At 38.5% G+C, this 12,965-nt stretch overlaps 1 protein-coding gene across 1 annotated transcript in view; it reads right to left on the bottom strand.

Annotated features, from left to right (window-relative positions):
* Positions 1-8,186: 8,186 nt before the first annotated feature.
* USP25 (ubiquitin specific peptidase 25) overlaps positions 8,187-12,965 on the bottom strand; it is a gene marked incomplete at its 5' end in the record, with an annotated part of 72,251 nt that continues 67,472 nt past the window's right edge. Inside the window, 4 exons of the mRNA XM_010193343.1 lie at positions 8,187-8,782; positions 9,231-9,426; positions 10,085-10,208; positions 12,640-12,719. Coding sequence (XP_010191645.1) covers positions 8,610-8,782; positions 9,231-9,426; positions 10,085-10,208; positions 12,640-12,719 — 573 coding nt within the window. The remainder of the gene's footprint in view (positions 8,783-9,230; positions 9,427-10,084; positions 10,209-12,639; positions 12,720-12,965) is intronic.

The raw sequence follows: 12,965 nt of genomic DNA, 5'->3' as shown, positions 1-12,965 counted from the left end.
CGCAGCATCCCCATACGTGTCATCGAACCCCACCCGCCCTCAGTTACGCGGGTCAAGAGCAGCCCACGCCTTTCTTTCCGCAGCAAGAACAAAGTTTGTCATCGGGCCCCGAAGACACCGTCGGGGTGCCGAGGAATTAAGCTCCTGGGAAATGGGCCTCAGAGCGCAGGAAATGACGGCTCTTGCCTACCTGGGACTGGAAACCTCTTGCCCAAGGGCACAGGGGACCCCAAAGGGCGTACAGAGCTGCGCCACAGCGCCCTCCAGCCGTTGTTCTGCAGCTGCTCATCACCCAAAGCCAGGCTGTGATACTGTCAGTAAATCTATGCAGACATCAGAAATTTAAAATATTTCAGAATCCTTTTCTCCTGGAGATTACACTCCCCCAGATAAGCAGCTGTCTCCATCACTGATGGAAGCGTTCACGTTTCTAAGGGAGAACGGCAGTGATGTACTTCAGGCCCTGGCAAACCCTGTTCCCTGAGACAATGTGTCATCAGAGACTCTGAAGTGATCACTTACACCATTGCTTTCTCTAGAAATGCTTTCTCTAGAAAAGGTAAAAGGTATGATAAGCCTAAAAATAAACCAAACTCAGACCAGACAAAACCCATAGGCACTGTAAAATCTGCAATATGAACGCACTGTCAATAATACATGTTTTATACACTTAAAGAAGAAAGGCTGTCTAAATTAATGCATTCTTGTTAAATTATTTCCTATGTAGGTCAGCTCAGAAGCTCAACAGTACAGTTAAAAAAAAATAAAAATAATTATGTATAGACTGCAACTGAGCACTCCAGTAAAAGCTTCCAGATTCCTAATTTAGGGAGATAGGCCATTTGAGGTAAGAAACTGAAACTTTTAAATTTCTGTAATGCAATAGGTAAGAGTTTGGTCAATACTGAACAAATAAGAAACTTCAAGTATGTTAACTGTATTCCTCATTGTTAGGCTGTCAACATGTAAGATTTTTCAGAAAACAAAGGTCTGTTTCAACATACCTGTGTTCATCTGCAGTCTGTCTGATGCCATTTTAACCTGAGTGTTTATCTTTCTCTGGTGCAGGAAGCCTACTAGTAATACTGAAATTTGTAACTCGGGGACTCTACACGTAGAAGTAGCTCCCCATATGCAACCAGATCACCTCCTACATAACCCTTTTGCACATGCTGTCGAGATACTTGGTATGACTCTGGAGAGCCACGAGAGCACGCTGTGCTGGTGTCAGAACTCTGAAGCCAGGTCTAACTGCACCAAGTGGCACCGGGAGCTCCATTGTTACCTGCAGGGAGAGACCACAGCCCACCAGAGGAGATATCCCATTACAATCTTGTGGCTTTTAATGCTGCCTGAGATGGCTGCAAGGCCTAAAGTTTATACTTTATTCCACATAAGTTTTTGTGGACTCATTACATACAGGTTTCTTGTTACTGCGAACTACTTTCCAGGAGAAGCACTACTAGTGAAGGGAGGGGATGGAGCCAGGTCTTGCAAAGACCTCTTCATCAGTGAGCTAAAATATAAGCAAAAACTGACAAAATCTGAAAATGCTATAAAATTTGAAGAAAAGATATACATTGCCATGAGTCAGTCAGTCAGTTAGTTTTACAGCATAGCTGATACTACTCTGTGAGCCGGATTCAGCTGAGTGCAGCTTTAATATAGGATCTTCTGCTTCGCTGTTTAGGAAGCAAGAACATCACTTCACTTATCCAACAGGGCTGGCACCCTAGAAAGGAAAGGCTCAGAAGGGGCTTAAGAAGAAGTAAAAATGAGCTCCACTGATGCACCAGCCTGGAGCTGCAGTCCTGCTGATGACACAGGGGAAGGAGGAGAATGGCCAGTGTGCGCACACTGACTCTTATGGAAAGGAGGGGGCTTCTCCAAAGTGTTGCCATCCTTCCTGCTTCCAGAAATGGCACCTTGGCTCCCTAGGGCTCCTTTCCGAAATACACCTGTTTCCTCTCTCCTACAGCAGAAGGAAGCCCTGCTCCTCCAATTCTTGTGGTGAAACCCAGTTTTGTCTACGTTGCTGCTAAGTAGCCAGCTAATAGGATAGAGACAACAGGGTAAGCGCAAAGTTTCACAACTTCACTGAACTTCAGACAGAAAGTAGCCATCTGAACTCATACTTTCTTGCTTATCACCAAGAACTGACGTTACGCATTTACAAAGCAAGCCTCTTTAAAGCAAACATATGTAAATCTAAATACCCATGAAGTTACTACAAAGCAGATAAAAATCCATCATAAATACTTTGGCGTCAGTATTTTTAGCTGTATGCCTACTCCAAGAACAAGCTACCATGCAAGTGCCCTCCCTAATGGGCAGTTTTAACACTTGCCAGATTTTACCTAGTGACTTCTATTTTCTTAGAAAAGATACTCAGCTTTCCGAATCTTGTGGGATGGTGTGACAAGTGAGAAATTATTTACTTTTACTTTGTTACTAATTAGAAAGCATCATTATGGCTCTTTTCAGTCAACTACAACCAGCAAGTAATTAACTCCACTACTTTCCATTTCAGTTAAACCATTTCAGAGCACAAAGCACTACAAAATCTCTTCAGAAGCCCAGGTAACACAGAGAGGTCACTGTTTTCAGTGAAAAACACAAGGATAATTACAAACAATCAGCGCTGTTTTACTTGCCCAATGCAAGGTATTTGAATAACAGGATTAAAGTGGACCAAGATAAAGCAGAATGGGAGCCAATTCTTAAAACACAGCAATATAAACCTTTGTATGCAAAGTATATTGAGGACTTCATTATACAGATGGATACTGAAGTAAGAAATTATCTGTTCAAGCACCTTGCAACCACAGAACTAAAATCACCACCAGCAGAAAGTGGAACAAGTGTTTGTGCCGAATACAATGACAAGTCTTAATCTCATGTTCAAAGGTATTACAGGTAACAGATTTTCCTTCAGAAATTCAAAGGGAATTTCAAAACAGAATATACTCGTGCAAAATAGACTGTGAGCATGGAATGGAGGAGATAAGAAGTCTTTCAAGCATCCAAACTCAACTTGGACTTCTCATAACAATATTATCTTGCTAAGAAATGGGGATTTTGTTATTTGATTTTGTGGGGAGGAGTAGTTTGGTTGTTTGGGTTTTGGCTTTATGTTTGCTTTTTTTGTTTGTTTTGTATTATAATCTGCTTCATGAGATGCAAAACTTAGAGAATCTTGCCAACAAGAGCTTCATAAGCAGATTACAATAATGTTATTACCTTGAGCTATTAGAAGTCACAAGACTTTCAGTTCCCTCTCCAACCTCTTCCCTAAGAAAATGTGAGGTGTTTGCTTTCAAATTGCGTTACTTGATACTGATTTTTTTCCTGCTTAAAGCTTACTTGAAAAAATGTTTTTTTCCTAATCCATATAAAAATTTACTGTTTATGTAGCAATTCCTTCCACCTTATAATTCCATATTATCTATAATAAAAGCAGACTCCCTCTAGCCCCAAACTCCCACACTTCTTTCAAGCCCTTAATCTGCAGTTCAATTAAAGATTTCACTTTTAATTCACAGATTAGTGTCACAGGCAAAATACAAGTTTTGTTTCTTGAAGGACATCTACAGGAATTATTGCTCTCTCCTTGCTGACTGCGTGCCCATGAAATATAGATGGGTTCAGAGAACTTTTAACATAGATAATGAAGAAGATCCAGTCCCACAATGTGACAGGAAATACCTCGATAAAGAACACAGACACGGGTAGGGACTGCCCAGATACCAGCTAAAAGCAGCACAGCAAGACACAGCTGCTATTTGCCAAAGTTTCTATTTGACTGCAGTTCTAATAATTCACGACACAGCATGAGGATCAGGGTATACTGAAGTGGAGATTATTCAACACTGGGAACAGCCAGGGGACAGAGTGTTGAGATACAGTGAACAAGACACGCCTCATGCTTCTGAAGTGCTCAGTTCAGAGTGCTCGGTTAAGTCAGTCTCCAAGAAATTATGTACTTTTCTGTGTGTGCACCAAAAGACTGCAGAGAAAGTCTGCAGCTTTAACTATCCACACCTTTCCTATTTCAGGCTCTAAAATGCCGAGTTGCTAGACAGCACGTGTGTGGATGGTGTTATTTGACCTACAGATCCTGCATGGGTATACACACCAGAGCGATGCCAAGAAAAGCAGCAGGAGCTTGTAGGGGTGACACCCTAATCAGATGGAAGCAGCAGAATCCTGGCTCCACATCACTAGCTCTATCTTGCAGCAAAGGCATGGCTGTTAAACCAGCTGATGGTCTGCAAAGTCCAGTGACTTAAATGGGAAGCAACAGGGCTGGGGGAAAATACAAAATAAAAAGAGAGAATGAAAGAAGCATGGAGCAAAAATCTTTGTTTGAGAGGTAATTCAATTAAGATATAAAGAGACAGATGGATGACCTAACATTGATCCCTAACATTCATGATGAATCCATCCAGTGAACAGCATTCTGAAAATAAACCTTTCTCACTATGTTTCCCAGCCTGCGAGAAGGGGATCTGGGTTGATCCTAACCACCAGAACGCAAATTAAGCTGCTCTTTCAAAGTGCTGCTTCAAGAAGCTGCTTCTGAGAAGCCTGAGTCCCTTCTACTTACAGTGAAGATCTGAAACTCATGATTAAGAAAAGCTGATAGCCAAGTCCAAGACTTTAAAGGCATGACAATAAAGTTGGAGCACATGTGGACTACAGTAGTGATGGCTGGAGCGATAAGAAATACAGGTGCCGGCAAAAGTTTTGTGGCTTCACTCCCATTAGGATCAAAACTGAAACAGAAAAGCTGAACGAAATGGGAATGTTCTGCCGATGGAAACTCAACTAGGGCAACAGCGATACCATCAGTCTGCCTACAAAGAAAGATGCTCCTTAGGAATTACGAGTGTTTTCAGTTAATAGCTTATCCATGAAGCCCAGAACTTAAAAAGATCTTCAAGGACACAGTACATAACGGAAAACTGGACATCAATCACATGAAAAATACTTCTGTTTCACTTGAAAGAATCACTCCCCTTTTGAATTCTACCTACTGCATTTTGCTGAAAGACCTCTTTGGATAAGAGTTTTTTTAGATCTGTATTAATATCCTGTCCAGAAGCAAGTAAACATAAGATGCAACCACCTTCCTCTTAATGCCATGACTGCTACCCATTTTTCTTGCATCCTTCTAGACAAAAAAACCAGAATATATTTTTAAAAAAAATTAATGTACATATTTATGTTGGAAAATGCTGCATAGATGACATGATTTACTACGCACTTAGAGTGGGTGGATTTTTTCATCAACGTTCTTAACTTGTGTTTATATAAGGCCTCCCACAGACATTTGGACTCACTGGATTTTGAGGAAAGGAAATAGCACTAAATGAAGAATATAAACAACACTGTCTCTCTTTATGGACCTTTAGATTTGTTGGACTGTATCAGACTATTTCCTGTGTGCTAGTGTTTATGTCAAGTACCTTTCTGAAGCTGCAGTCTTCCCATGAATACTGGAGTAGCCTAAAAATAACCTGAAAGATATTTAATACAGACATTATCAGATTTTTTTCTTTTACTGCTGGAACATGAAGCATATGCTTTTGACTGTGCTGATATTTCATGTTTTCTAAAGCAAATCTGTTCGCTGCATCAGTTACTCACTGCAGTTACAAGTACAGATTGTCCACAAAGCTAGGGTGACTCAGTAATGAAGGTCTACTCTGCCTCCTTGAATCTGGTGTGATTTCAAATATCACCACAACCAAGAATTGACTCCGTCAACCCTTTGTTTGTTCAGATTAATTCTGCTGCTACTCATGGTCTTCTGCTAGGCTGGAACTAACAGGTCTGCTATGGTGGCTTTAACTAAAAACAACAGGTTTTTGGATACTACCAAAATCTCAGTTAAAGTGCAGCAATATGATAGGTTAGCTAAAATGATGACACATGGGTGGAGGGAAAAAAATTAACGTAAAAAAGACTTCAGTGCCTTCAGGGTCCTCCAAGGTATGAAGAAGCATCTGGAAAACAAACCCCCTTGCATTTACTTAATGGTGCAGGTGATTTAGTAAATGAATTTGGGTTAAATTTCCTTCATCTTTTTCTGTTCTAGAAACTGAAAAAGCCTGATAAAAACCTCAAAATTCTCATACCAAAGATAAATACCTACTTATATGATTCAGTCATAGATCATTAGGTAGTCAAATGAACTGTATACTTTACTGCCCTACACAGTTACCTGTAAAGGTTTTGTGCTAAGCTTGGATTCACAATGCCATCAGTTCATTATTTTACTGCAGTGGAAAAAACAAGGTTAAGACAAAAATGGTACCATAATGATTTAGCTGAAGGTTTAAATTCATACAAGGTATTTAAAGGATATTATAATAGAAAAACACATAGATATTTACTCCTGCTCTACCAGACAGACTTTCTCAATTCAACTCAAAAATTCAAGTCATTGCAGATGAACACATATTTATATTTATCTACAGAACTACGAACTACAATGGATTATTTTCATACATTAGGAAACTGAAAAAACCTGAAACACAGAGAGCAAATAATCTCTTCCTTGCTTGTTTCCTTTAAGTATCTTAGAGATTCTTCGCAAGTGAAAAACTTTCTTCCTCTTTTTACCTTGGAAAGAAGGCCTTTTCCCCTGTGTTTGCCATGGCAGATTACACAGATGATGAGGGTAACTGGGTCCTGCAGGGTTACAGGAGAGCTTTCCTTAAAAGTTTTCACAAACATTTCAATTCAAAACCTGTTAGCAAAGAAATAAAATTGCTCTTTCACTTTCAGTTGTTTTTACCATTATTGAAAAAGGCAAGCGAGAAGTCTAATCTGTTCAAAACTCTGTTTAAATATACACAGGGCTAAGTAGGCAAATTCTCGAATTTCAAATCAAAGTGCCACAGGAGCAAATACACAATCTTTTAAAATGCATCTTCACCATTCCCGTAATATGCGTATCCTTTTCATTGAAAGGAAATATTTCATACATCAGTAGTTTCAGACCTAAAAAAAGGCTCCTGAGTAGTACTGCACTTGTAAGAGTCCAATATTCATTTAAAAAAGAAAAAAAAAAGGATAGTTTGACAAGGTATGAACTCCAAAACTTCAACACGGAAAACAAAAGAGGAAAATATCTCTAAAAAGATTTTGAAGCAAAGGCCATGCTATTCACTGTGTACTGTGATCCGCTATCTCAAGAGTGAGCAACTCTCAAGGCGTACTAAGATTGAACTCTTCCTCTTCTTGCATACAAGATGCCTACACTTATGGCCACTACATTTCTAGGTGGGCTGAACTTACTTCTTCCCTCCATGTTCTTTTATTAGTAGATATTTAAATAAACACCACTTGAAAGCCTGTAATGAGAGTTGAGTGCCGCTCCAATAAAAACATACAAACAAATATTCACTTATTTTACTGTTCTAACACAAAAAGTTCTCTATAAAGAGTAGGAATCAAAATAGTGTCAGGTAACAAGACTACCTAAGGACATGTTAAATTTCTTTTTCCACAAAATAATTAAGTTTCTTCATTAAAACCAGACAGTATTTCAGTTCTACAAAACAAGTCCTATAGGTCTTTTCTTTCACTTCCAATTAATTAGGACAGATAAAAGACTTCGAAGATATTTTGTTGCAACAATAGCAACTCCTTTCAAGCAAGGAATTAATGTTTAAATTTTTATTTCTGGTCACTTACATGCCAATTAAAAAAAAGGATTAATTCTTAAGCTTCACAAATTCCACTTTTTAAAACCTCTATTTCCTCTACTTAAATCAATTTCTATAAATTTTTCTCAGAGAGTATATTTCTATTGAAAATAGTTTTAATAATTTTTTAATCTATTTTTTTCTAAGAATAAAAGGAAGGTGCCATTATTGTTTTGCTTCAGAAGCCAGTTCCTACTATGAGAAAAGACTTGGCATGGCCACACACACAAAAAGTGTTCAGGTGCAGTATCACACAGATCAGTAAGGAATATACAAAAACAACATAGTGTATAATACTGTGACAGTTTTCCAATATATTCACATACAGTAACCTCTGACTACCTGTAACTAAACTGGCCATAAACCCTGAAGAACCTTGTCTATAAAACTGAGTAACCCAGCGATATACCCTATCTTAAAATACCCGTATTTTACACTAATATACAAGGTATCTGCTTACAAACACAGAAGTAGCCATAAATAAAACTTTATTCTTTCATTTCATTTACAAGCTACCAAGTACCATGTATTTACACAGCACTGGACACTTAAAGTAGTTGCAGTCACAAAATGATCCAGACAGCTGTTGATAAAGTAAAGGATCTTAAGATAAAAGCAAAGTAATACTGTGACAGGTAAGTGGCAAAAAAGCGGTTTTGCCATAATGATCAGACTTGCATGTTGCATCAATTCTGGAGGAAACGACTGAGCGCCATGCGATTCTCAGCTTTAATTGTTTGCAGTCTGGCTAAAGTTTGTACAGTCATTTCTCTTCTGCAGTTATTAAAATAAAAAAGTTAAAAACTATAGCAGCAACAAGCAAACCCTGTGACAGGAAGGCAAGGTTTAAGAACTAAAAAAGTTTATACAATGTGCTTCGGAAGGTTGCAGAATTTATCTTCCATCGGCTGGAGTTCGACTGAGTGACAACATGATTCGGGTGTATCTTTCACACAGTTCGTGTGTGGAGTAGGAGGGTAACTTTGGCGGGTCATTGAAACCTTTAATCTCTGTAGAACAATCTAGCAGTTTTGGCAGGAAGTCTGTCAGCTTTTCTTGCAAGTTAGCTGCAAATAAAACAAGAAAAAAACATAAGCATTTACGTCTGCATGTTGAATTCTCCTTTTCCTGCCCAACACTGACTTTTTTTTTTAATTGGTGGGTGAGAAGAGGAGGAGTTTCACTTGGAATAATCCACTTTTCTTCAGGTCTGCCAGCAAAATCTAGGACATATTAGTTCCTAGTAAGATGTTAATATAAATGCCCCTTCAGATGGTCTAACAACAAAAATGGTTTTCCATTCAAAAAGCATGTTTCCTTTAAGGTCTAATACCCCGAGTGCAATACATGGAAAAACTGTTTATTTAAACGTGTATGGTATTATTCAAAAGCCAGGGTAGCTCAAAATATGTTACCAAGGCACAGAAGATAAAGGCTCAATTCAAGACACTGAAAACATTGCACTTATAAAAAAGTTGAGCGAGCGCCTTTTACCTTAATGAGTAAATGACTTACGTTCCATTTCTTGTCCAAGATAGGAACACCAACGGTTTCTCATATCTTCCACGGCAACAATATCTTTTTCTTCCATTTCATCCACCAGTAGCAATGGCAAACATGGGACAATAAGCTCATTCATGATGATCAGGCCATTATTTACTTCCTGATCATCTCCCGATTCAAATAGTGCTGCAGCGTGTTCATTTAGTTTCTTCATAAACCACCACAAAAAAGGAAAGCATTTAAGTATACAGCATTTCACATTCTACCACATATCAGTTTCTGCTTGTTTTAAAGCACAGTCTCCCTGCTAAGCTACCTGGTAATTTGTATGAACCACAGTTACGCTTCAATGTTTACAGCAATGGTGCATATACTCTGAAGCCACTTGATCCTGTGCTGTTCCTCAAGCCACTTCCTTTGAAACCTGCCAACTCAACCTTTGCAGCTGTTCTTTCTAAGACTGAAGTCCTATCACCTGCTTTTGTTTTCTCACTATTGCTACAAGTGACATAATCCTGCTGCCTTTTCCAGTATTTGCCTCCCCATCAAACTGCAGCAACAGGGTGAGCCTGCTCGCAGCCACTGTCACCTGTTGTTCCCACCTAGCACAGGCACAACGGCAGTGAGCACACTACTTACAACCATAAAGATGCTGACTGATTACGCAAAATAAATGGGACTAACGTTATCCTCCTTACTTTCACTTTTTTTTCCCCTACAGAAGTCTAAGTACTAACTTGTTAATGAAAGGCGTTTTGTTGATTTCGGTTTTGTTTTACATCCTGGCAGCACTTTTCTACTAATTAATTTTGTTACAGCTACGCAGCAAGTTCAACTTTTTGAAGCATACTTCACCCTTCACTTACTAGCAAACATTCTCTTCTGTAGTGAGATATCAGCTCTTCATCATGCCCTCTGTACGGGCCTTTGGACAAGAGTTCTTTGTTATTCTGGTAAGCATAGATAAGGTAGAGCAAGGCTTCCATATAGCTGAAGTAAAGTAAAGAAACAAGAACATTAGATGCAACATCCAGGTACCACCTGCTTCAAGCTAAACGCTGTGCTCTTCGAAGCACAGGTAACTTCACTTGCTTGTTTGACTCTACGTCCACCCCTCCCCACCAATCTCTTAATAATGTTGTTTTTTCTATCACTCAATTTCATCTTTTATGCACATTAGAACAATTTATTTTTTGCACAGTACAATTCTTTACGGAAATGAGAGACCGCCTGGATAAAGGCCAATTTTTGACTCCATCTAGAGATTGAGTACTGCTAGGTATCAAATAGTGTTATTAAAACTACGAAAAAGTTGGTTGACCAAGGGAGATGGGTTTCTGAAAAAAGCCTCAAACAGTCCTGCTAATGAAGGCCGTATTTCAATTATGAAAGTCTCCATTTTCATACCTTTAAGGCTTCATTTTTGTGTTTTGAGTGTTAATAAGGGAATTGGAACCAAGTTCATTGATTTAGTCTCATTTTCAGAATAAAGATGGCAGTACAGCCCTCTAGAGTGTACAAGATGTGAGCCCTCAGTAAATATCTCACTCCTTTGCAAAGCTGTAGCTGAAAAATGGGTGTGAAATTGCAACGGATGCCTTTAGAGCAGGTCAATGGATACTCAGATTCTCACCTATCCTCTAAGTATGCTTAACTCCAGTCATACTGTCTTTGTATTAGATACCTCTTGAAGCGTTCTTGAAATTGCCTTTCTTGCCAAAGGGAGTGAATGCTACACATTTTTGGATGTTAGATGAGTCTGATAATACCGTAATTTTATTTTGACCAATGTCAATGTCTAAGACTGGTCATTATAGGCTTGTCTTCTAAATTACAAAGATGTTTGGTAACAAATGACTCACCCTAATTCTGCAAATTAATCTAAATAATGGAAAACTATACTAAAGGTATGAACGCTATTCAGCACACAGCAGAAACCCGTGCTTCCCTCTCTCTCCCTGGCATAACCAGAATATATTATGGTAAGGAGCAGATTAGTGAAAACACTGCTATTCTACAGTTGAAGGTGCCATCCTGGAGTCTCAGTGCCAAGGAACTTGAAGGTCTTCTGCTCCTGCCTAGAGCATGCATGGAGTCTGGGGGTAACAAGGAGGGTTCCTATACACCACACTGATGCCCGTGACATTTTTGCCTCCTTAAGGGATCAAGCAATACCAGAGCGTTTTTTTTCAAGAAGCCAAGCAATCTTCTGACCATCCTTTATACATAAGCTGCATATTGCAATTTAGATTATTAATGAATGAACTATTTATTACATGCTAGCAACCAGAAGACAAACCAACACTATGGTCTCACTGTGTTAGCCACTATACAAAGACAGAGCCTGTCACAAAGGCAAGGCAGTGTCTTTTCCAACCAATTTTCCTGTTTTGTTTGGGACTTTTCTTTTTGGGGACTACACAAGACAAGAGAAATATGAAGCAATTTACTGCACTACAGACAAAAAAAATTAGATTTGATTCCCACTATAATTTCCCTACCTACTGTGCTATACATGAAAAATCAGAGACTGACTACAGCATTGTTTTCACAGTTAAAAATTTGTATCATAAAAAATTGTATCATATGACTGCTCAATTTTCTCACCACAGATGTCACTGGATATTATGCAGGTAATCATGTCAATCCTTTGCCCAGACATAGGAGACAGAGATACTTTTGAACAATTCTGTTTCAAAGACTATTCTGCATAACACTTTGAGGCATTTATACTGCAATCACCATCCTTGTTGCATGTAGTAGATCAGAGAATAAATTTTAGCAGTAGTGCACTACGTACAGAAATGTCACCAATTTTATTTAGCTGCAATTCCTGACATGGTTCAAAAGAGAAGTGAATGAATCACCATTGCTTCATGGAGCTAGGAAGAATCAGCTACAAATGTGTCAGTTACACGTGATAGTTTTCCTCAAATATGTTGTTTTTTTGCTGACCTTTAAAGCCCATCACAGGTCAAATTTTGACAAATGCAGAAGGCAAACTCTGTTTATATGGGAAGACCCAATGAGAAGACAGATAAGACAGGGCCTTGATTAATTATGATTCCTGACGAAAGCAGATTAAATGCACGTGCACATTTGGTGTCAAAGATTTTTATCTCTGAGGGATACCCAGGGCACTTAAGAGTAGGAGAGGAAGAGTAATACGGGTGCACATACAGATTGCTCTGAAAAGAGTCCATGGCTTGATAAGAGATTGGAAATGGAGATTAAGAACAGGAAGTTGTAGGAAACTCAAGGTAGATGCAAGACTGAAGACATTAATAGACCAAATAAATGTTTAACTTAAATGAAGAACACATTAAACAATTCTTAATTTTAAAAAAATAGCTGTAGTTATCAGTATTACATTTTGCCTTCAAATGACTCTATTACATTTGAGTTCTATACTACCACTTACCTCTTTTTTTGGAAAAACTCCAATCCTACCATGAGAAACATGGTTGTTTCCCTGAAATGTCTGTAGTCTTGATGCCATCTCTGCATATAAGAAAAGTTATAGAGAATTTCATCCACAAACATTAAATACATTTCTTTAAAGTCTTATATATATGTATATATGTATGTATGTTTCTTTAATTAATTAACTTATTTATCTTACACACTTAGTGCTGAATATTCACAGTAAGTGCTAAGGACTCCTTGTAAGCTCACATGTGGAAAAGGTCTGCCTGCATCCCCCCACCCTCAATAAAAAGAAAATTCTAAAATACCTAATATATTTCT

Source organism: Mesitornis unicolor, unplaced genomic scaffold, assembly GCF_000695765.1.
Source record: "Mesitornis unicolor isolate BGI_N332 unplaced genomic scaffold, ASM69576v1 scaffold5341, whole genome shotgun sequence".
Taxonomy (NCBI): Eukaryota; Metazoa; Chordata; class Aves; order Mesitornithiformes; family Mesitornithidae; genus Mesitornis; species Mesitornis unicolor.
Note: the sequence above shows the minus strand (reverse complement) of the source record. Positions and strands in the feature narration are given on the sequence as shown.